This window comes from Seriola lalandi, unplaced genomic scaffold, assembly GCF_002814215.2.
Source record: "Seriola lalandi dorsalis isolate HSWRI2012SDOR001 ecotype SW California unplaced genomic scaffold, Sedor1 jcf7180002054609, whole genome shotgun sequence".
Lineage (NCBI taxonomy): Eukaryota > Metazoa > Chordata > Actinopteri > Carangiformes > Carangidae > Seriola > Seriola lalandi.
In genome coordinates this window covers 1,123,954-1,147,837 of record NW_019525162.1, presented here as the reverse complement: position 1 = coordinate 1,147,837, position 23,884 = coordinate 1,123,954, and the positions used below count along the sequence as shown (strand labels likewise).

Sequence of the window (23,884 nt, the reverse complement as noted above, 5' to 3'; positions counted from 1 at the left end):
TTTACCAACACACCATTACCATATCTGACAGTTTGTTTTTGAAACTTAATCAATCTCCAAACAATCTAAAGGGGAATCCATATGGCCTACATTGTCCTCAAACCATCAGGAAGGGGTCTTGTCCTCTAATTAATCTGGCTTGTCCCTCTGCTAAACACTGGATCAGTTTGCAGGACTGCTGCATTATTCAACATAGCCGTGGGTGAGATAGGAAGTCTGTGGTCTGGAGTCACCTTACTCTGGGCAGAGCAGCAAAGTGAAAGAGATGGAGAAGGTTGAGAGGGAGAAATTAAAGTAAGGGAAGAGGAGTTGAGGGTGAGAAGGAGGAAGACAGAAAAGAGGTGGGTGAGAGGCATGATGAAAAGGGGAAAGGGAAAGAAATGACGTTACAGATTAAAAAGAGGGGAGAGATCAAATGGTCGATGTGGTTCAAGGCGAAGAGAACTGCTACAAGATCACATCCGTATGTGAAACCACAGGAGGGTCAGAGGCTTATAGACAGGAAGTCTATGTCCAGCTGTCAGTTCTCTGCTTCTGCTGACAAATCAATCATAAAACCACACTATTTTTTTTCAGCTGTGTATGCAATTTTGACAGACAATCCAATGATAAGTTGACAACAACACATCTCTTTTTCCCCTTGTTCTTTTATTGTTGATGGTTGTTATTCTTCAGAACAAACCCCCTCCCTGACCCCAAAATACATCTGTCTTCTCTGTCTCTCTCATTAAATACATACCTCGCCCCCCACAAATACAATGGTCAAAAACACAGTAGTCATGTACCATTGGTTCATACAGAAACACACAAGTGAAATCAACGGTGCTCTCGGGGGTTCCGTCGCCGGCACTCAGAGAGCAGTCATAATAAAAAGCTTTGGAATGGTAAAAGTACAATGCACTCACACAGTTGTTGTGGCTGCTGGACGACACAACGGTTGAAATAAATTATATGGATCGGGGATATCTTGAAATGAACTAAATGAAAAGCAAAGCGGACAATGGGTTCATACATGCTTTAACAGACCTGTTTTACTCAGAGCGCTGGGATGAACACTCACGGAGACTCACGGAGAGTTCGTACTCGGGTGTTAAAAGTTCTGGCAATAAACTCACAAAATGGTCATTTACAGCACATTCAGCTTCGTGGTTATGTAGTGGTTACTTACTGTACGTCTTTACTCTGGGCAAACATATAGTATATTATTCATATAATATTCACATAACATAATATACATCTGTATGTACACATTCCTTCCACCCTCAAGCAAAAAGTGTCCAGGCACTTCCGCCAGTGATCCCTTGTCAGATCACTGACTACACTGTAGCTACCTCATCCCCCATCCTCATCAAAAACAAGCTGCCCTATCAGTGAAGCTGGGGGAGCTTGGTGATGTTGGCATACTGTTAGATTCCTCACATATTCTGGTGCTCCCACCTGAACCAGACTGTGAGCTGCAAACTAGCAGCAGAGTTTGCCTAGCTGCCATTTCTCTGCTTCTGTGGGCTTCAGGGTGTCTGTCTCTCTTTTGTTTATTCAGGAAGGTCTTAGAGTGATACCCATCCTCTTGAAAACCTGCCTTTAAAAAGGGGTTTCAGGAGATATGGTGGAGCATAACATATTTTAAAGGGTATTAATGGAGTGTAAAATAGATATTTCCTTGGTTCTGGAACAAAAATCTTCAAAAAAAAAAAGAAAAAAAGAAAAATTGCTTCCTGTCTGTGTGTTGGGGTTTTTTCAGATGATGTTTCATTGATTCAGGCATTAACAGCTCCAGTGGTCTCTAGGCATTGGCCAGCAGTTGAAAACCAGTGGCTTTGGTTTGTCCATTAGGTCTGTGATAACTAAGCAGCAGGGTTTGTGGGCAACATTTCCTTTTTCCTATTCTTCCTTTTTAAAATACAATGATTATCTTAAAATAAAAAAAGAACACCAATGTGAAAACACCAATATCTTTAGTGGTGACGCAAAATAGCATATTTTTCCCTCTACACAATGTTAATGCCCTTTTTTATTTATATTTATTTATTTATTTATTCATTTTACACCACTAGGAACAACAACTAATGTTCATGTCAAAATTGTCAAAATGAACCCCCTACCTGAAAGGGTTATGATAAAATTCAAACTGGCTTAGTTTGCTTCAACAGTTTACAGTACAACCAAATGCCTCAGACAACAAAGGAGTAAAGCAGTAACAGACTCAAACCTGTAACAGAGCACTGTTTTAGACACTTCACCACAGCATTAATGAAATCAGTTTTCACACCACCACTGCCACTATGGCATGTCAGTACAGTTTTCCCTGCTCCTTTTTCTTTCCAGCTGGGTATAAAATACAAACAATCACTTTGGAGTGGAGAACATTAGCTGACGCAGTACATACTGTGTGTTTGTAGGCATATATCAAGATGAAGCAGTAGAACAAAGTAAAGAGAGGATTCAAGTCAGTCAGTGGGATTGGCACTGTGACAGCAATGAGACAGGAATCTCCCGTGGTGGCACCAGGCCCAGTGCTGTGGTCCCTGGAAACGTCCACCTATAGCACACATGGTAATCCAGCACAAACATTATGGCAAAATACAACACATTGCACGACTGTACAGTTTCTGCATCAATACTGCTGAGGACTGGGCTGGTCTATCCTAATGCTGTAGGTCTCTTGTTAAAATCTCTTGTCGCTGTTTGTACACCAGTATGACAACCTTTTAGATTTATTCAGTGATTTGAATAAATCTGTCCTATCATCAGAGAATAAGGCAGTTTATGGTATGGTAGATAAGTCATGCCACAACCACAGTGGACTGCTGTTGTAAGTAGCTCTTAAGAGAGAAGAAAATGCTTCCACGTTTAGATAATGCTGCTGTAACTCTGAAATTACATCCAGCCCCCTCGCTGTTTGAATGAAACGATGAAACACAGCCAAGGTGACCCTTCTTCAGAATAGACAGGTCCATTTTGTAGCTCACAATATGGTTTTGCTGCTACTGAAACCCTTAGCACAAAAGGAGCTTTAGTCCAAGAGGCAAAGAGGACCAAGAAAAGCACAAAAAATATCAAAAAAGATAAACATCACCAACAAGGAGGAAATCACAGCTGTACATTAAAGGTTAAAAGTTAGAACCTTGACCAGGTTTTTTTTCCCTCTCCTTCCTTTGCAGTTCTTTCAATGCCAAGTTCACAGGTCCGAACAATAAAGTAGAGGGGGTCACTGGGTGGCCTTAAATCGAATCTCCAGTGCGAGGGATATCGCCGCTGTGGTAAACATTTAGTTGCTATCTCCCTTCAAAGCAGTCCAAGTACTCCAGGACAAGGTCATAGCAGAATCGATACTGATCCTGAGGAGACATGCAATATTGTTTAATTAACAAGTGAAAAAATTAGGATAATCACAAAAATATTCTTCCTGCATATTTATTTACAGACTCTCTTACCAGGGACTCCACCATGTTGGGTTTGCAGTTGCGTAGAGTTTTGACAGCATAGAAGATGTCCACCATGTTCTGGTACTGGATCATCTCAAGGAGAATGTTGCAGGCACAGAAGGTCCCACTGCGACCACCGCCATTACTGCAGAGAAGAAGTGTCGTTTAAGAAAACATCGAAGACAGATGCCTTATCCTTTTTTAATTCCATTTATGATTTTCTCTCTTTTCATGTTGATTTAAAAGCCTAGCAATGCTAGGGATGGCAATGTCGGTCTGTCTGTCGGTCCACCACTTAAGTCCAGACTGAAATATCTCAACATTTATTCCATTGATTGCAATAGAATTTTGTACAGATATTCATGTTCCCCAAAGGGTGAATCCTGCTGACTTTGGTGATCCTCTGACAATTCCTCTGTTGTTGTCCATATTGTTGATTTTTTGGTTTCTAATAAAATGTCTCAACAACTATTGGATGGATTGCATTGAAATTTACCACAGTGTCAGAGCATAGAGTATTATTTGTTTATGTGGCTGGTTAATCTAGGAGGATCCAGGAAGTCAGTTTTTAGCCATGCTAGCAGCATCATTAAGCCAAAATGTTTTCATTCTATACTTGACCAAATACTGTCAACATTTATGAAATTCCCCTCAGATGAACTTTGAGTTATTAGTAAATGTTATCATGCTAACATTCTACACAAATAAAGGGAACATAGTAAACATTATACCTGATTAACATAAGCATATTAGCGTAGTCATAGTGAGCATGTTAGCATGCTGATGTTAGGATTTAGGTCGAAGTCTGATGTGCGGAGTGCAGCTTATTAATATAGCACATTTAAACCAAACACCATTTCAAAGTGCACAAATTACACAATAAATTAATTATCTTAAGAGTCTACAGCCACACCAGCAGCCTTCCAGTGGATGCAGTTTAGGTTTGGATCTTTACTGTCAGTGTGATGCAACCCAGATCCAGTTTTCATTGGCTGAAATCCTATAATGTTGCATGCACTGTATATGTATAGGATATACAATTGCATTATATACAAATATATCTCGTTCTCCAGGGGGAATGGAACATCTAGTTTGTTTAAGTGGGTTCTGGAAGACTATAATAAAGTATAAGCAGGCCAGAATATGCGTAATCTGATGACCCTGTTTTTGATCACAATATCGTGATATAAAAATAGCTACATGAGAAAAGCTGTAAGGAAGAGAAAATTGAGAAATAACAGCACAGTGACATTTCCTCGGAAATATTGTCATGGTCATCATAAATGAAAGGCAATATCAATAAACTACTGGAGGACAATCCACTTCCTCTCTCCTGAGACAAACGCTGCAAAGGTGGGCATAGAAGCCTCTGCAGCGCATACAAGCAATATTAAGGTAATCAATCGTCGTCAGTGCTTTGGCAGTCCTGGATTTACTGTAGTGAGAACCATCGCATTCTGTATTAAGCCATAATTGATTTGATCTCCATAATCTCTTCCCTGGTTGTCGTGGGTAACACTGTGTGACAGCGCTGACTGATGTGCTTTTGGATGGGGGCAGTGGGGATGAACGTGTGACGGGTTGGCAATGAGCTGGACGGCCCATTCATATTCATCAGCGGGTGTGCGCTCCAGGGGCTTAGGACAACAGAGGAGCACACAACACAACACCACACACTGCACTACACCACAGTAAAGCACATTACACCACAATTTGATTTTCTACATTACAAAGTGCTGTGATGGAAAAATACTTTGCATTACATCTCATTGCACCAAACCACACAAAACACCACGGAGACGAGGCGAGACACGACACAGTCTCTGTCTCTCATCATCAAACAGATGTGCACATGATTTACCATGTTTTAACGGACATTTCTGTGAAGCTCCCCTCGGAGAGTAAGCTTTAGGTTTTGAATGCACTTTTAAATGTCAATCTTCAAAAGCACTATTTCACAGTCTCAGAGGCTTTCAGACAGAGATTGAATTCATTTCTACTTTGTGTTTTAATTTCCAGTACATGATGCATGTTGCTAAGAGATTACTCACAGGCAGTGGACAGCAGTGCGTCCTTCTCCACACTCTCTTTGCCACTTGTGCACTTGAGCAAGCAGGTTTAGGAAAGCCTTCTTGGAGTCGGGAACATCTCGATACGCCGACCAGCGCAGGAACTGGAACTGACACACTACCAGTTGGCCCTCTTGGAGCTTCAGATACAACAGAAAAAAGAAAACACATGGAACCTGTGTGTACTGTACTGTGTGGGTGTGCATGCATGTGCTGTCGTGTGTGTCTGTGTATTACACTTTCTGTTTGTTTTAGTATTTCTACATGTGCCAGTTAACACCCCTGTTTGAGTGCTCCCCTGGCTGCGCACTGACACTCTCAGCTGTGCTCACTCAGCAGACTGACTTTGAGATATATGGGTCTGCAGGTGTAAGTGAGGCCCAAGCTGTGTGTGAGCGAGGTCTCTGTGTGTTCATAACCTTGTCCTGTACAATCTAACCTAATACTCAGGGACCAGTGGAGAACTGTAAGTCATGCAAATTGAGCTGGCGAAGACACCAACGATGTATGAAGGAATTGCCTCAGTGGAGGTGGGATTTACACAATGTACTTTTTTTTTTGTACTACTTTCCCGGCCACACATACATACATGCTTACGATGCACTTCCTTTGACTTTCACTCCCTCCCCTTGTATATCATTGTCTCACATAGGAAAAAGACATACTAATTCACTGAGAGAGGGGCACACACAGGAGGAGAGGTGTGTGTTATGTCTGTGTGATTTTATTCCTCCCATGGTGTAGTAAGTTGCCCTCTCCTTGACAGTGCTGTGCACTGAATAGAAAAAAAAAGGTGCCATAGGTAGAAAGGGGAATGACAAGGGCAGTCGACAGAGGAGGTGAGGATGCCAATCAAGAAAGGAAGTTCTGGGCACTGCCTGTCGCGCTGCTTATAATGGCAGCCTTGCAATAAATGCCTTGCATACAGATTTCTTCAATAATTGGTTGACAGTGATCCTGAGCAGAATACTTGCATGTGCTTATGCAAATTCCCGGCATAAAATCATACCTGCATACACACACAAAATCAACACAATGTGTGATGTGTGTTAAATCAAAATGACTGATTCATGCATATACACATACACTTGGAAACAATATACATATTTTTTCCATATATACTCTGACATCGCCTCTGCTCCTTCTAGCATGACAGAACACTCAGTGCCTATTCTTTTTTTTTTTTGCCCATTTCATGAGTTCTGCCTAATTTTTTACTTTTTCAAGTGTGACATGCTTTATGAACAAATCAAAAGGAAGTCTGCTTTGCCACCTGAAAACTGTATCTTGCAACTGAAAATATGACATGCATTATGATGATGAAAATCCCCTCATTAGTATGCTAACTGGCACCTAAGATAGGGAAGACGCCTATCTAGGTAATGACAAGAAGAAATTGAAAAAGGGAGAGACTGACCTTTATTGCATGCATGTCAATGGGCTTCTCTTGCATTTTACATAGAAAGTTCTTATTATATGTATCGCTCTTATGGGAACATCTTATGGAAACACTGGTGGCTCTGGTTCAATTTTCTGGACTGCTGAATATCAAAACATTGTCCTTTGTAGTATGCATAACACAGTCTATGAATAAGGTTTTTACTGATCTGCCATTGTTTTCAGTACAAATCTCCAGATTATATTTTAGAGTGTATTTATTTGACAACCTCCTGCATCCCATGAGGCTTACAACAGAGACGTCATGTTATGTATGCATAAGAAAGCAAGACAGACAGATAACAATGCAGAGGCACACATCCAGAATCAAGTGAAGCATGCAGCCTTTGAGTTTGCACACATACATGAAGCTGTATAGAAATACGGATCATCATCTGAAGGTCTCAGGTACACAGTATTTTTACAGCCAACCCTGTAGTACTGTGACTTTGAGGACTTGTGTCAGCTTTTTAGATGCATATTACAAGTGGCAGCTCTAAATGTACTTTAGGTAAAGTGTCACACCTGAATTACCAGTAAGGACCACACTTAATGCATTTCTAATGAGCTTCAAGTTATCATTTGTGAAATACCACTGAGTGGAAAACATGTCATGTGCAGGGTTTTTTTGGCACCACAATGACTCACCCTTGTGACGTTCTTGACCCGAAACAGACGAGTAATGACATCCTCGTCTGCTGACATGGACAGAAACTCCACTTCCATTGGCCCATACTGCTGTAAACCAGGCTCCGGCCAGTACTGAACACACGGCTGCAGGTAGAGGGGAGATCGCTCTGTCAGTGATGAAATATGTGCACGCACACTACTTGAACTAATGCAATCTTCAGTAGTTGTTGCTTTTGCTCTTAAAACTTTTGATCAGCAAAGACTAGAGAGATTTAAGAAAATCAAATGATGAAACTAAGCAAGTAAGTGTGTGTTAGGGTGTGTGTGTATAAGCAGTGGGGGGGGGGGTGTCTCTATGCATGCAGTGTTAATACAAGGAAGAGGATATAGCTAAGGAGCTACACAGATGCACAAGTATAACAACAACAATAACCACAGTGGTGTTAGTTTGTAAAGGGAGAAACGCAACATGGGGAAGGAGAGACGTAATGTGCTTTGAGACACTGCAACAAGAGGGAGACAGAGTGCTCCAGTGCTACAAATGAACTCTATAACTAAGTTCTCAACAAGATCTTGCAATGAACAACTTAAAGTGGCTATAACTAAATTTTCAGGCGAGAGACCCAAAAAGGACTGAATTGCACTGGAAGAAACAAGATGAAAAACATTTTAAGGCAGTGGATGGAAAGTGGGATTCAACAGGGGGTACCTCAAATTTTGTTTCTTTTTTTATGTTTTGTTAAAAGACTACATAGGGTGTTTCAAAACAGCATGCAGAAAAGCCATTACAGAAGCACCAACTTTACACATTTAATGAGCACATGAAAGCCTCTAAAGGTTCTTCAAGGTCATGTAAGTGGTTTACTGATTTTGACAAATATCTTTTGGTAGAATACTGGTATCATGAATACTATGTAGCAATTAATTACTGTGAAAATCATCAGCATTGCTCTACTGTTTATATGCTTTAAGCAAATTTCTTAAATCTGACGAACAGTGATGAATGAGCCACAGAGAATAATACCTAATCCTATTTAGACTTATAAAGTATAATAAGTGGGGATTGTTTGAACAACCCCTCACTGGTTCTATCTCTATTTAGAATTATATATATATTGTATATGCAGTGAATTGCAAGGACCAAATCCAGGTCTATTCTGTTCTCTTTACCACTGATGCCTCACAGTTTCTTCACATTGCACAAATAACTATATATCTGTCTGTGATTTAGTTAGTTTAAAGTTTTAGTTTAAACACTTCCTTTCTTACAAAATGTCATCTTTACAGACAACTTTAAAAACTACACAATGGACCCTTTAGAAGCACTGTCACTGCTACTAGTTACAGTCGATATGTAATTATATCTACACCAGAGGAGCATTGGCCAAGAAACTGAGAAAAGACTGATTATACAACAATCTAAGTTAGACCTTGGACAAAAGAAAAAAAAGATTCATAATTTAGAGTAAGCTCTTCGTTTCCAAGGATGTGATACAATGTATTACATATTTCATGGTCAATATTTAAAGTTTGACTCCACAAAGCTTGTAAATGTTGCTTTTACCCAAATCTAGATTCTGTATAAGTTATTATCTTCAACGTCTTTGGCATTTTACGAGTGATTTCTGTGATTCACCTGTTATTCATAGACATATTAATTATACAGGTGTAAATACAAGGTAATATGAGATTATACATAAGTACTGCAAATTGTCCTTGTAAGATGATATATTGATGAAGGCTGATGTTAGCTAATGCTCTGTGCTCCTATTCCTGATCTTTGACACAACGTATGTATATATACATATCATATCACCTGTGTGGTGTCCTACAAGGATCAATTTAGGGTCCAATGTTAGTTTTTCTTTCCATGCTCTCCACAGGCTATCTTGTTTTTGTCAGCATTTCGATTACTGCTAACCCTAACCCTAACCCTAACCCAGTTGCACCTGTCCCAACATTATTGAATTATTCAGCAACATTGTCATTTCTGCACAACTGTTTATCTGCCATTGAGGGCTGGATAGCTGCCAAACTTGTTCATCTTAACTCCAACAAAATGGAGATCTTAATTATTGGTTCAACACATCTGTAGTCAAGTTGTGACAGCTCTTGGCTCTTTAAGAATGTGCTAAAAAATTCGATCAGTCTTAGTCTGGATTCCCGTATTACTACTGTAGGCTTTTTAAGTTCTGTTTTTCTCACCTGAGAAATATCTGGAGAATTCTTTCTTTTAATGACACTCAGACTATTTTACACATTTCCATTCCAACCGTGCTTGATTATTGTAATAATCCATTCTTCTGTCTTAATCAGAAAATTATAGGATAGCTCAATGTGTTCAAAAGAGATATTATTATATTTCAGTGTCTATACATTCTAGAACAGACTTGAAGATCTATTGCTTACTTTTAAATCGTTCTTCAGTATGGCACCTGATTATCTGGTAGAGCCCTTAAGTGCTCATTTACCAGTTCCAGCTTGAATTAGCTTCCCATAGAAGCTCAAGATATCAAATGCTTTAAAATTTCCTCTTAAAAATGTATCTATGACATTCTTTTAATCATTTGATTTTACTGTTTCATTGTGTTTTCACTCTTGAACTCATATCTAGTGTTATGTCTCGCTCATTATTACTGCTATTATTAAATGTGTTAACAGGGAATATTGCAGCATAGAGAAAGACATATGCTCATGAGAAAAAGTGGGACGCCAACAAAAAGAACCCTGAGATGTGGCTGGAGGGTAAGGCAAGCCTATTCTCCAGAGATGTAAGTTGAGGAGGGGAAGGAAAAACTGGGGCGGGTGTTATCTAGTCATGCCTTGAGATCAATGTGGTCAGGGATCAAAGCCCAACAAAATGGCATGAAGGAACTAATCCCAAGCAATGTAAGATACAGAAACAGTGAGGGGAGGGTATGTCAAGAAAGTCTCAAGTAAAGTTTAGATAACCTCAAGACTGTGAGTGAAAACTTGTACAGCAAACAGCGACTCCTGTGTGAGTGAACTCAAACATTTTGTAAAGTCTCTTTTTCCTTATAGGGTCAACATATCAATGGCAATAAAATAGTATATAACACTTGACCTTACCCAGGCAGAGTTTGACTGGTTGAGTTGGTTGAGCATGACCACAGCTGTGCAACCGTAGTCAAAGACCAGCCTCCAAAAGTCCGCCGTGGTGCCGGGCAGAGGGTGAGGGGTCACGATGAAAGCGGCCTGTCGATGGAAGCTGTCGGCGAGAGCAGCGTTGATGTAATTGTTGCTTTCCCCTTCTGTCGTAACCAGAAAGGCCAGGGCGCGATCAGGCGGCAGAACATCCATGCTGCGGTTCTTCTCTCGGTTTCTGGGCAACAGAGCAATGCTGCACTCTTCCACATCCAAGTGGGGAGTAACAGAGTTGAGTGTCTGCAAATGGAAATGTTAAAGAGGTGAGATGAGAGTGAGGAGAAGACGACATGACATTGAAAGGAGCGTTTAGAAGATGGGAGGCGTGAGGAGTGGTGAGACTCAGCAGAGGAGTTAAAGATGTTAGAGAGGAGGAGAAGGAAGAAAAGAGAAGTGAATCAGACAAGAGCAGAGAAGACTGGGAATGGAGAGGATGCCAAGAATCCAATAATGTTAATTGAAAGAATCTTTAATACTCAGAACATAACGCTGACAAACTGATTTAAAAGAATAACGCATAAATTAGGCCAACTGCATAATAAAAGGGAATGTAATGAAGTTAAAAAAAAACACTCAAAAGGAAATATTGCATACCGATTTTCTTTGATGAACTCTCTGTTCATTTAGCTGTAATTACATTAGACAACTTGAAAAAATATTTGGATCATTAATACACCACATCAATAATAGATCTGTGACTTGCTGATCTCAGTACTACCAGTTTGCTGTTTGCTGTCTGCTGGATGACAGAGTAAAAAGCAAACACAGAGCTCATTGGGCAGTAGAGAGGCTTTCAACAACAATGTCAGATGGATAAGTTCACAAGATCAAAGAGAAGCATGTAACATTTTCCTTTATGAAAAACTAAGTTTGTGTCACCTCCCCACCTACTGTACTATTCCCTAATCCAAAGCAATACATCGATCGCAATTCCTATGTAGTATACAAGCATAAAACAGTGTAAAATTAACAGGGGAGCATGAGCTTTTTCCCGTATTACTTTGAAATGCTAAACCTGAAATCAATGCGGCGGCTGGCTGTGCGCTACAGCAGAGGGAGGTGGATAAGGCAGGTAAAGCATGTGGGAACACAGCTGGCTCTCTTCTCTCCTAATCAACATCTAATAAAATGTTCTGAGGCCGCATTCCTACAAACCAGGCAGGATTTCAATGACACAGAATCAAAAAAAGGAAACTAACATCATCCTGCACAAATACACACACACAGAAATGGATGTTTATCCATTGCTATCCATTATGCTATTCCTTTCTGCACACTGTTAATTTTAAAATGTCTGTGCTATAAAGAATATTTCTACAACAGAGCAGATGTAGTCATCGTCTGTTTATGTGACTATGTGAATACCAAACAGACTGTTTTAACTTGACTGAGTGACTACAGCATAAAGCACAAGACAGATTATATGCAATACATCCAGTACATACAGCAATACAAATACAATATACAATATAATACTCCCCAAATTGTACACAGGTATGGTTGGCTCAAAGTGTGACTGTATCACCTATAACTTTTATATTCAAGCCATCAGATTTCAAACCTCAACATCCATTAATATTACTTCTTATTATTAGTAGAAGAAGTAGTAAATTTAACAATAGCAGTAATAGTGTTTTACATGCACAAAGAGTTGATATATCTGAGGTTAGTAGTACTGTGGTAGCATTAGTAGTAGCACTTCAATACATGTAATACTTGTAGAAGTAGTAGCATTATTGTTGTCACTGAAGTTTTACTGTAGCAGCTGAAGTGCTACAGGTTATTAGGTTCCATTAAGGTAATTAAAGTTTTGTTGATGATATTAAATAAACTGCATTATGAATGCAAATTACTGTGTGTGGGCTGTGCAATTAAGAATATGAGTTTGCATGTTTCATATTTTAATGGCTGCACATTTCAACAAAAATGAAACTGTGCTTAAAAATTGATCAAGGTCCTGCTGTTCCACTGTCCAGCACAACACTGACCTGGAACTCTTCCCGTAGCTGAGAGGAATTACTCTGGGAATCCACTCGCAGCATCTCTTTGTAGGTGACGGCGAACTCGTTCACCAGGATGGCCGTCTCTCCGCACAGACAGGCCTCCAGAATGGCATCGTGGATAAAGATATACTGCTCCTGAAGGGACAACAGGTTACATGATTAAGTGCTGTGTTTTTGCACACGTGTGGGCATGCATATGTACTCTAGTGGTAACACGTTATAGTATTATATGGTTGCAAACAGCTAAACGAAGGAGGCAGGTTAAGACAGAAGAAGATTATAAACCACTCTTTGAGGAACTGTTATGAACATATGTAGATGTAAATAAATAATCAAACAATATGAAGAACAGCAGAGATTTTTCATAACCTGCCTTGTTCTGAATTAAACATGTGCCATAATGTTGGTAGTGTATCAAAGCTGTTGGGGAATAAATAAATATATTCTTAGTAAACAAACACATGCAGTGTGCATTTAATTAGAGCACCCCTGCTACAAATGTAATAAACAGCTAAGTGTTGGATTTACATAATAAGGGGTGAATATGCAAATTATCTACACATCTCACAACGTCCGTGCCTACGAAGCACACTGAGAGACAATGTGAGTCTTTTCTTTTAAACTATTGCAATGACCTTTACATAAGTCCCAGAGGGGAAGTATGAAAATACACCCCCCTTGCTCTTTGAATTTCCAAACAACAGGAGGGAAAAACAAATGCTTTAAAACCTGACTCTTCAGAGATTCTCCAGTAGAGGACAGAGGTTATGCTATTATGTCCACTGATGTAACCTTCTGAATATATATGCAAGAAAAATTTAAGAGATTAGACTTTGTTTGAATGTGAAGTGGTTTCCTGGCAGCGCAATTAACCTGACCTCTGTCTGGATCATGTTGATGCGTCGTGAGCAGAGGGTTTTCACACAGTTGTAGATATCCACCACGCCTTCACATTCGGCCATGTCTAACATGACATCCAGCACGATGTAGCAGCCAGTGCGGCCCGCCCCAACACTGGAAAAAAAGAACATCTTTCATGAGGAATAATGCATAATTTTACAATCACTATTTCAAGTTTCTGATATGGTTTTGAGAATAAAGTGTGTCTGCTCAGGAGCACAAATTATTAGCACTAAATGAAGCTAGCACTAGCGCTAGCAGCCAATGGGGGAAGCTATGCTACACTGTGCTTACTGCCAGTCTGCTAGGTGTCAATGGAAACCTTTGAATTGGCAGGGGCGTTTCACAAAATTGAATTAAATAGAAGTTAGGTTAGCATGAAAGGCACAATGTTATATTTTGTCTTTATTTAGCAGGCTAACAAAAAGTAAACTACGGGTGCTAACAGCCATCACTTCACTTCACATGTCAGAGTGACAAACATGTTATTATTTATTACTAATATAATACATATTTATCATACTCTTAAAGGAATTGCAATAACAGATGTTTTTATAACACTACAGGTCACAGCAGTTGCTAAGCATCGCATTACCTGCAGTGGACCACCACAGGGCCAGCATCGGGAGGTGTAGAAGCTTTCACCCTTCGTATAAAGGACAGCAGTCCAGTTGCGTGATAGGGCACACCGTGCTCGGGCCAGGATGTGAAGTGGAACTGACGCACCTCGTGCTTGGTTGAGTATCCTCTCTGTCAACACAAACACAGTACATATTAGCGTTACATGTAAAGCATTACATTTTATATGGATTGCATCCTAACCATAGTAGCCTACCGGCCGTTATTTCATCCAAGACTCGCTCACATCCATTCACAGGAAAACCCCCACCATCCCACCCCTACCCGCCTCCACGAGAGATGTGGCAGATTTTTCGGTTCAATGTGAGGACAACCGGGACATTATTTATGTGGGGTGTTAGGTCTTCTAGGACAGTTAGGCCTCTGGGCATCACATGCTAGTAGCAGCTACAGTGTGACAGACACGCAGAAAGGAATTACTGAGGCTCTCGGAGCTCAGGGAGGGCTGGGAGGTTTCTCCTCTCTGTTGGGAGGCTGGTGCAGTCACACAGCAATTTCTTCCTCTGTACAGAGATGACAAAGTAAAGCCACGCAAAGCAAAGATTTGTTGAAGACAGAAATCCAAAAAAAGAAAGGAAAAGAGCTATGGAAAAACAAGCTGTCACCAGCTCCAAAATTTGCGCCGATTTGAATAAGCAGCAGTGTGTGCCCATGGAGAGCGACTGTGACAGTGTGATGATAATGCTGTGTTTGTGCCACTGTCATTCCGGTGGTGCTCTGAGCCAATCCAAAGAGAGATCCCCTGAGAGATTGACAGGATGGAGGCCATTGGGGGCACAACACTGCAACAGCTATATTGGAAAGACGGTGGGGGTATTCATAGAGCTACTGGTGTTAATTCCTCTAAATTTAATATGTGCACCTCAACCCCATCAGCACTAAGTCCTGCCAAGTATATAATCCCTTCTATTAATGAACTAGTTCTAATTTTAATTCTTATTTTACCAGGTAACAAGAAAACATAGCCAACTCATGTCCATCAATAGATCACAGAAAAAGACAGAAAGAATATGCAGTTTGCAGTAACACAGCATTGCATATTGCTTTCTACCCTGAAACACTAGGCCTAGTGAATATTATAACAAGCATTAACAAATTTAAAAGAAGGTCAGCCAAATGTAAATCTTTGTTAAACTCACCCTCTCCAAGGCAAAGGTGCGAACTGTGTATTCAGCCAGTGTCTCTGTCTTAAGCAGAGTGATTTTAATGTCACCGTACATCTCGCTGTCATCAGGCCAGTATTTACAGCATTTCACCTGTTTAAAAACAGTGAAGCAACAGGGTGAAACCTCAAATCGACATTCCTTGAAAATGCACCTGCAAAACTGTAGAAGGTGTAACATGAATTAATCTGTTTGATAGAGTGTTGTGAAGGTTGAGTCGCCAGAAAATGTTCTACTGTTTCAACCTTGTTTTTCAAAATGCAGTATACTCAAATCTCCTCCATCCTCTGATACTAAGGATAACCCCAACTTTACAAAGGTCAAAACGATTGAACATAACAGGTCTTCAGGAGCAATTTCTATAAATCTCCCCCTCTTGTTGACAGAGGTACGTTATAAATTCATATATATATATATATATAGGAATAGACCAGATTAAGTACTTCAACGGAATGTGCTGCAAGTCCATTCCCCGCTATTAAACAATGCTGGTGAGGTGTTTTAGGTCGCTGTTTTTCTGTTGACTATGTCAATTCAGGTAATTAACTTTATCATACCATCAATTTTATGAAATGATCGCTGTGTCTCATGAGGGCCGCATATTTTGAAGGACAGGGTCTACGAAGGCGTGGCTTTTGTAGCCATCGGCAACTGCGAGGGCCAAATTGAAAATGAGATGGTCTAGCCTATGGAAGATTTCCCATTTATCCTTGGCCACTGCTTTATTTGCAGAGTCTATTTCCTCTCTCCATGATGGTGAGTCATCACCGGTGTTTAAAGAATCTCGGGATAGGTTTGGCTACGGAGGATCCACCGTGTGGATCCTCCTTTGCCCGGGAGACGAATGATGCATTACTCGTCCGCATTTGAAGGAGCCCTGGAAATGGGACAGCCCTGTTGAGGCGCTGTGACGCAATCGGCCCTTCGAACACATCCTTCGAAGGAAGCAGCCCCTGAGTTGAGACACAACTAATTATCTTTTTTTCCCCCCTTGGTCTAGAGCAAATGAGCCAAATTACAGGTGTGAAAAGTACCATTAGTGTCAACTTCGCATCATTCCTTGGAGCAGTTTTGGATTTGTATGGAAGTACTTTTCACTGTATTTGAAATTTAAGCATTATAACCAGAGCAAATGCATTGTTAGATATTGTCATTTCATCTCACAAGATCAGTTTTAACAATTTATTCAACAGCAAAAGAGATAAAAGATTACCTGCGTCATTATAATTTATAATAAAGTAATGATGATAAAAAAAATAAAAAATATTAAGGACTTAATTTGTTACTTTAACCAGATCAGAAAAATATTGATGCAAAATTTAATAAGTTGAAAACCTACAACGGTTACACCTCAAATGTGGCAGAAGAACAAAAACAACCTGCTCCTCTGCAGATATTTCATCTCAGAGGGCAAAGAAAAGAAAAACACAATAATCACATAATGGCGGGAAGCATAATGAACAGTAGGGCAGCAATCTTTTTTCACCAGCATCAGGCACAAAGGAGGTAATTTTTTTATTTAATAGAGGTTTTATTTGGATTCAGCCACACAGACCAGTCCTCATTTGTTGACTGTTCCCTGAATTGTTAGGATGGAGAACCAAATTGGATGTAGGGCTACTGCTAGAAAAATGGTGTCATTTTAACCATCCACTGAGGTAATATGTTTCTCCTGTAGAGGCTGAAAAGGATGGAGTACTTAGAGCAGAATTCATATGCTTCAGGTACTTATGTGAGCTGGAAAATAATGGCTCTACTACAGCATAGCCATTAAAGCTGTGTAGTCATGCAGTGTATATAAGGACAGCATACCTAGATATGTGGCTCAGAATATGTTTATATGTGCCACAAGTATTTTATAGCACATTTTATGGACTCTATGATGATACCATTATGATGCAGATTTCCATAACACACTGTCGCCGTTTCATGGTGATGGACAAACAAGGGATAATCCATGCAACAATACCATACTTTAGAAAGCATATGTTTAATGAAAAATTTAAAAACAAAGCACAAAGACTTGCTTAACACATGCTTTTGATGATTCCTGATATTCACATGCCACAGAAAGAATGTGGTACTGAAAGTAGAAAGAATAATGTTGTTAGCAGTCTCATGTCTGTGCACTAAATATGAAGCTACAACGAGCAGCTGGTTAGCTTAGTTTAGCATCAAAACTGGAAACCATGGTCCTGTGAGAAATATGTTCATGAAATGCATAAAAGCCTTTCAAATAGACACCAAAATGTTTCCATATGGCAAATTTGGGGTGTTTCTGAGCACTGGGTGGTGATGGTGGGGGGGGTGCACATCACTTACCCTGCCAACCTCCACTAGCTTAGTGATCATGACGATGCTGAAGCAATTTTCCTGCCATACCATCCTCCAAAAATCATACAGAGTCTCCTGCTTGGGTCCTAATGGAAGGGGGGGGGGTAACAGAAAGAGACATAAAATGGCAGCATCAAAGCTTGTCCTCTCAATAAGGGAGTTCTTGCTGCTGTGAAATCTCGTATTATTGTGACCTTAGTGTCCTTCTTCAGACGACAGGGTACTGATCTCTCAAGATTGTGCTGTCAATAGAGTTATTGGGAACTCCAAGCAGAAGGGAAGGGGCGATGGGTGACAAAACAACAGCAGCAGCTTATGATGAAAGCTCACAGGACCATCAGTCACTCATTGCCATCTGAAGGAGGACATGTTTACGAAGCGAGGCACAACTTTAAAAGGATGATCACGTAGGAAATAAATGCTCAGATAGACAAAAACACTGCTGACGTCTTTTTTTTTGTTTCTTGGCGGGTTTCATCTGCCACTGTCTGTCTCTGTAACAGGGGGAAGAGGGGGTGCTGGTGCAAGATAAGCAGATGAGCAGACCTTGAGTGACTTTGTGATGGGGGCTCCCTAGAAAATGACAGTCCTTAGGGTATAGAAACAACAGAGGGAAATTTTAAACACTGTCTCACACACACACACACACACACACACACATACAGACTCCAACTGTCCATCAGAAGCAGCTTTGTATTATATTTGAGCGTCAGTGGGTGAACTACAGGTTCTCTCTCTGACGATGAACACACCGCTCCACACGTCAGAGAGATTGAGAAGGTACAATCAGCGTGTTTAATCATTCACTTCTTCTCATGATTCATTCAGTGACATCACTAACACAGCCTTCATGGATTGGTAGTCACACCATCACCTTTGGATTTGCCAGAGGGATGGTTTTGGCAAGGGACTGTGCATGAGCAGGCTCACTGGCTGGATCATCTTCAATTTATTACACCATCCTCACCATCCTGAGTCTACACACACACACACACACACACACACACACACACACACACACACACACACACACGCACACAAACACACAAACACATACTATAGCCTTGCTGGGATACTCACCCTGAGTGGCGATGAAGTGGTTGGATCGATGGTAGCCCTGAAAGAGAGAAGAGGGATGACATGCTGAGTAAGCCATCTGCGCCTCAGGCACAGCTGTATGGGAGGGTGTCTCTCTGTCTCACCCCTTTTTTTTCTTTTTTTTTTTAAATTCCCCTTCCACTTTGCATTCTGCTCTCCTACTGACCCAATCTCTGCAACTATGAATAACATTTCCTGTGTAATTTTCATGCACTGTCTGACCTATAGCTGACTCCAGACCATGTCTTCGCCCTCAAAGACTCCACAGAGAGTTTGGAGCAGTTGAGGCAACACACGGTAAATACTGTATCCTGACAAACTGCTGATGAATCTTGGGGGAAAAAAAAAGTCATTTCTGAAGTGAGCCGGGGCGAGCTGACTGAACAATGACTGAATCTGTTTGACAGGTTAATAAAGATATGATAAAGAAACTAAAGGCGCACGCCCTTCAATTTCAGGTGTCCGATTTATTTATCAAGCTCTTGCTCAGAGTGCTGTCCCATAAAAACAAATCAATTTTCATTGGAGAAGCAATATCTACTATATCTGAGGAGATGAATTTAAGTGAAACCACATTTTTTTTCTATTAAAAAAACAACAAAAAACTCCTTGAATTATTCCATTCTTGTCAAGTGGAAGAATCATACACAGGTTTCACATAAATGCATGATATCATCACCAACATAAACAGTCTACTAGAGCAAACTCTTGTATGTACAGTGAAATATTCTGAGATCCTTTTTATCAAAGGGTGTGACAGCCTTTGATACAGATGACAGACGTTTTCATACAGTGAGTATGGGGTGATAATGAATGAACAATGAGATGTCACCTCTACAGCCTTGAGGGAAATAAGCACTACAAAGACCACCTGAGGGACTTTAAGGACGAGCAAACTGTTCAACGGAAGTCCTCCTGAAAACAAGTACTGCTTATATCACGTCCCGAGGTAAGTGAGACACCTGATCCTGAGAGTCTATGAAAACCTCCTCTCCTAGAAAGCCACATGGATGTTGTGGTTCACTGAGTGTTGTCATTTTGATAGGAGCAGCTGGAAGGATAATTGATGCCCCAATTACCTTGCATGACTCTGTGGAGTGGAGAAGGCAGGTTAGGAATAATCTGAATAAACTCCCAAGCCCATCGGCTCTCATCAAATCAGCGTGAGATGGGGCAATCCACATTGATAACAGTTTTTATCTTTTTGCAGAGGGCATCTTCCTAATATGCCGAGTACGTCCACGTTGCGGGATTGCTAAACTTAATTGCATCCAGTCAGATAAACGAGGACATGTTTGAAATGGAGATGGATGACCAGTGCTGTGAGGCCTACTATCCACAATTCCTCTGGCCCTAACCAAAAACTAACAGCATGAATGCTACCACTCTTCCACTTGAGACGGTCAGCATAGCAACTAAAAACTTCTTGAGTCTTGGCCACTTCTCAGAACTAACAAAGACAGCAGGGTCCTCAAATGTGCACAAACCTGAAACACACTGACCTTTGAGCATTTGTGGATAGAGGAGAGTGTAAAGAGCAGAGGGAAGTGGGAAGAGAAGAGGGGGGAAAAGAGCAAAAACAGAGCGATGGCAGGCAGAAGAACGAGCAGTGAAGTACTTACTTCCCTGTTAATCCGAATCTACAGGGTCCAAGGTCGAGGAAGTGGGAAGGGGAGTAGAAAAAGAAGACATATAGGCTAGTTAATGAAAGAAGCTTTTGGTAAATAGGAGTTATGGTTACAGACAGATGGGAAGAAGTGTGTGTGCCTGCATGTGTGTGTCTATGTAACTACAGCAGGACTGGGGTTATATGTTGGAGCACTAATTTTTTGTTGATCAGATTTGATTGACAGTGGCCTGGCAACAAGCAAACAACCCCACGACTGTCTGCTTTGATTCTAATGTCACTAAGCTCTTGATAGAGCCGTGAAGTGGGATGAGCTATTTCAGGCATCCCTGGTTCTGTAATTAAAAGCCCCACTCATCTTTCCCATAGACAATGTTTCTCTGGATTGTAGCACCGCTGCAGCTTGGATCAGCATGAAACTCTACTAACCCGTCAGTACAAAAAAGAAAAAAGTACAACTGCATTAGAAAATATCTGCTTCTTTGACAAGGTACAAGCCTTTTTTACATAGATACTTTTGGGGCGGGGAGTTCACAAAGCTACTCTCCCATGGTGCAATTCAGTGAGAAATATCCAATTACCGATCTTAAATACTGTTAAATGTGCCACCAATGGCGGGCGGAGGCTAAAGATTATGGTGTTGAGACAATTGATAATACACTCTGCAGCTTAACTAAATTAATCTCTGAATTTTGGGTCAATTTTAGATTAATTCAACAGCTATGGCATTGTGTTTTGTTCACAAGTTCAATTACAAAGTGTTTTCAAATGGCTGCCGTTCTGATTCCCACCCCCGACTGGCTTCTTCTCCATGGCAACAGCAGCCAAGGCTCATGGGTACTGAAGTATTTAGAGCTGATCTGACATGCCAAACTGACTCTCGAAAACAAAGTTAAAATAATTAAAACTAGTGGCCATAACAGCGACCTGTGGGGTCGTTACATCTTGCGGGAGAGTCCCACGTTTTCAATGTTAAGTAACAGTGAGCATATCATATAAAGATACACTTGAAATGGGAATTTCAAGACACCCTTCTGGTTAAACCCTTCCAGTGGGCCCTCCCTCTTAGCAACTGTGCTGGTGCATGGAAATATGTGAAATCGATTTTTTCCAAGTCCTGGAGAAGAGCTAGGACAAAAACCAATGTGTAGAAATCTGTCACACAAAAGAACGAAAACTATGCAGACTTAACTTTCTGTGTGCATGTTGGACCCGATTACTTCGAGTAAGAAGCTGAGAAACAATGACAAAGAACGACGACGAATGCTTTTCCATTAGGAACATTACAGCAGACAAAACTGATTAACAGTGTAACCATGTGTGGCGAAGTTTGTATGTGTTTATGGCTGTGTGGCCATCTACACTTGTCAGTAAGGCCCTGTTACTCTTTAGATGCAGACGAAATGTAAATTAGCGACAGCCGCGACGCACTGGGCTGCTCTGCAAGCTGTCAAACATATGCAAAGTCGTGCACCTCTTCAAGCAACACACACCGCAGGCAGGCAAAGACTCAGATATTAAGTGACAGAGAACGAGGAAACAGAGAGCTTGCACTTTCCCACCTCTGTTTTGAAAGCGCAATAATGTTTCAGAGGGAGGAAAACTTTTCCATTTAACCTCCGGTGAAATAATTACAAGCTGTCCAAAATCTGCCCAACTGTGGCTATGTAGTTACTATTCAGCTTTGCGGGTCAGCTTTGTCAGGGAGTAACATCACTGACACCGACACTGTAGTGGCTGCTGAGTGGTGTTTTCCCTCTAATGCCTGCACCTCTGTGCCCTTAACGCTAATGGAGACCCTCACAATAACTACAGTCCTAACAGCAGGCCAGGTTTTTAATGCCCTCTCATCATAATGAACTCTCTAAAAGCATCTCGCTGCTCGCCATTCTCTACAGAGACATAAAAGAGAGGGAAAAAGCCCTGTAGTGTCAAGCATTTTGATGATACAATTTGGCCTAAAGGAGGAATCCAACCAAAATCAAGTCAACTTATGCACCAGGTAATTTTCTCTCACTGAAAAAAAAAATGATAAGAGTTATTTTTCAAATATATTCTTTAAAAACATTTTGACTGAGACATGATCTTTCAATCTCCTATCAACCTCAAACAGCAGTGGGAGTAAATCAGCCCGCCTCATCTTCTCACAGAGTGCCATATTTACTTTACAGTAGTCCCAATGAGAGACATGCAAAATAAATCTTATGAGATAAAGAAATCATATCAGGTTGCCAGACTTCTCTTGACATAACTCAAATGACAAGCAACAACTGAGGACTATGACAGCAAATTCACAGGGGAACCAAAATACAAGTTTCTATCTACAGTATATCTGCTAGTAAAATGGCATTTCTTACAGAATCTGGGTTGATTTCTTTTGTTAATAACTTCTAGTTCTTCTGCTCTCCGAATAAACACAGCCTCCGCTAGTTTTCATGAATGAAAGCACACATGAATGAGACTGTGTGAGACACATTAGCAACATCAACATATACATGTATTTCATATGATCAGTGAGAATGTTACTGTGGCACTGCACGTGTGGTAGACAGTTAAGGTGAACAGTGGAAAGGATCATCTCCTCCCGGCCCATCCAGAGATTGAATAACATCAATCATGTCTATTTAATTTAGGGGGATTTGTGGCATCTTACAGAAAGGTTCATCTCCTCTGCAAGGCATTAAATGCATTTATTCCACGCTGTTTTAATAAAAGTGATAGCAGAGTTAGTCTGGGTCAGGGATTCGGTGCAGCAATTGACAACCATGGCATCTGGCAAAACACCGCCAGGAAGGGTGTTTGATTGGATGAAAGCTTCCAGGTGAAAGTGGGCCAGCAGACTGGTGGGCTTACGGGAATGAGAGAGATGGACTGTGGCTTTGCAGGGTGTGAGTCTCAGCAGAGACTGACTATTTGTATCCCATGTCAAACAAAGGCAGAAAAACAAGATTAGACTTACATCAATGTAGTTAGCGTTGATGTAGTCTGAGTTGGGGTCTCCCAGGAGAGGGTGGAGCTTGACTCTGTGGCGGTCATCTGAGACAGATAAAAACAAAAGAGCAAAGAAATGTTGAGGAAATTTTAATAATATTTATTATGTTGTTATTTTTCTATACAGGATAAAATGGGTTCTGATGACTTACATCCCAGCAAGGTGTCATGTCTCCCTTTGGTTTTGTCCTTCTTCTTTGTGCAGTCCCATCCATCAAAGAAACTCTACAGGGATGAAGAGACTCCGTATTAAGCATTCAAATATCCCAGGTAAACATAATCACAGCTTCAACACACATCTTTGTTTGTTTTATGGGTGATAAGGAAGTTTGTTTTTCATAGTTAACATGTCAAAAGCCTATCAGCGCATCCCTCAAGTACATAGATCAAGAGCCACTGTATC

The 23,884-nt window shown here is 40.7% G+C and overlaps 1 protein-coding gene across 2 annotated transcripts in view; it reads right to left on the bottom strand.

Annotated features, from left to right (window-relative positions):
- Nucleotides 1-629: 629 nt before the first annotated feature.
- ptprub (protein tyrosine phosphatase receptor type Ub) overlaps nucleotides 630-23,884 on the bottom strand; it is a 149,610-nt gene continuing 126,355 nt past the window's right edge. For both annotated transcript variants that reach the window (XM_023419731.2, XM_023419732.2), the window contains 13 exons: nucleotides 23,634-23,706; nucleotides 23,450-23,526; nucleotides 18,846-18,882; nucleotides 17,754-17,851; nucleotides 15,408-15,524; nucleotides 14,225-14,379; nucleotides 13,608-13,743; nucleotides 12,715-12,864; nucleotides 10,652-10,966; nucleotides 7,580-7,705; nucleotides 5,477-5,634; nucleotides 3,435-3,570; nucleotides 630-3,338 (listed from right to left, as the gene is read on the bottom strand). In XM_023419731.2, coding sequence (XP_023275499.1) covers nucleotides 3,276-3,338; nucleotides 3,435-3,570; nucleotides 5,477-5,634; nucleotides 7,580-7,705; nucleotides 10,652-10,966; nucleotides 12,715-12,864; nucleotides 13,608-13,743; nucleotides 14,225-14,379; nucleotides 15,408-15,524; nucleotides 17,754-17,851; nucleotides 18,846-18,882; nucleotides 23,450-23,526; nucleotides 23,634-23,706 — 1,641 coding nt within the window. In that variant the 3' untranslated portion in view covers nucleotides 630-3,275. The remainder of the gene's footprint in view (nucleotides 3,339-3,434; nucleotides 3,571-5,476; nucleotides 5,635-7,579; nucleotides 7,706-10,651; nucleotides 10,967-12,714; nucleotides 12,865-13,607; nucleotides 13,744-14,224; nucleotides 14,380-15,407; nucleotides 15,525-17,753; nucleotides 17,852-18,845; nucleotides 18,883-23,449; nucleotides 23,527-23,633; nucleotides 23,707-23,884) is intronic.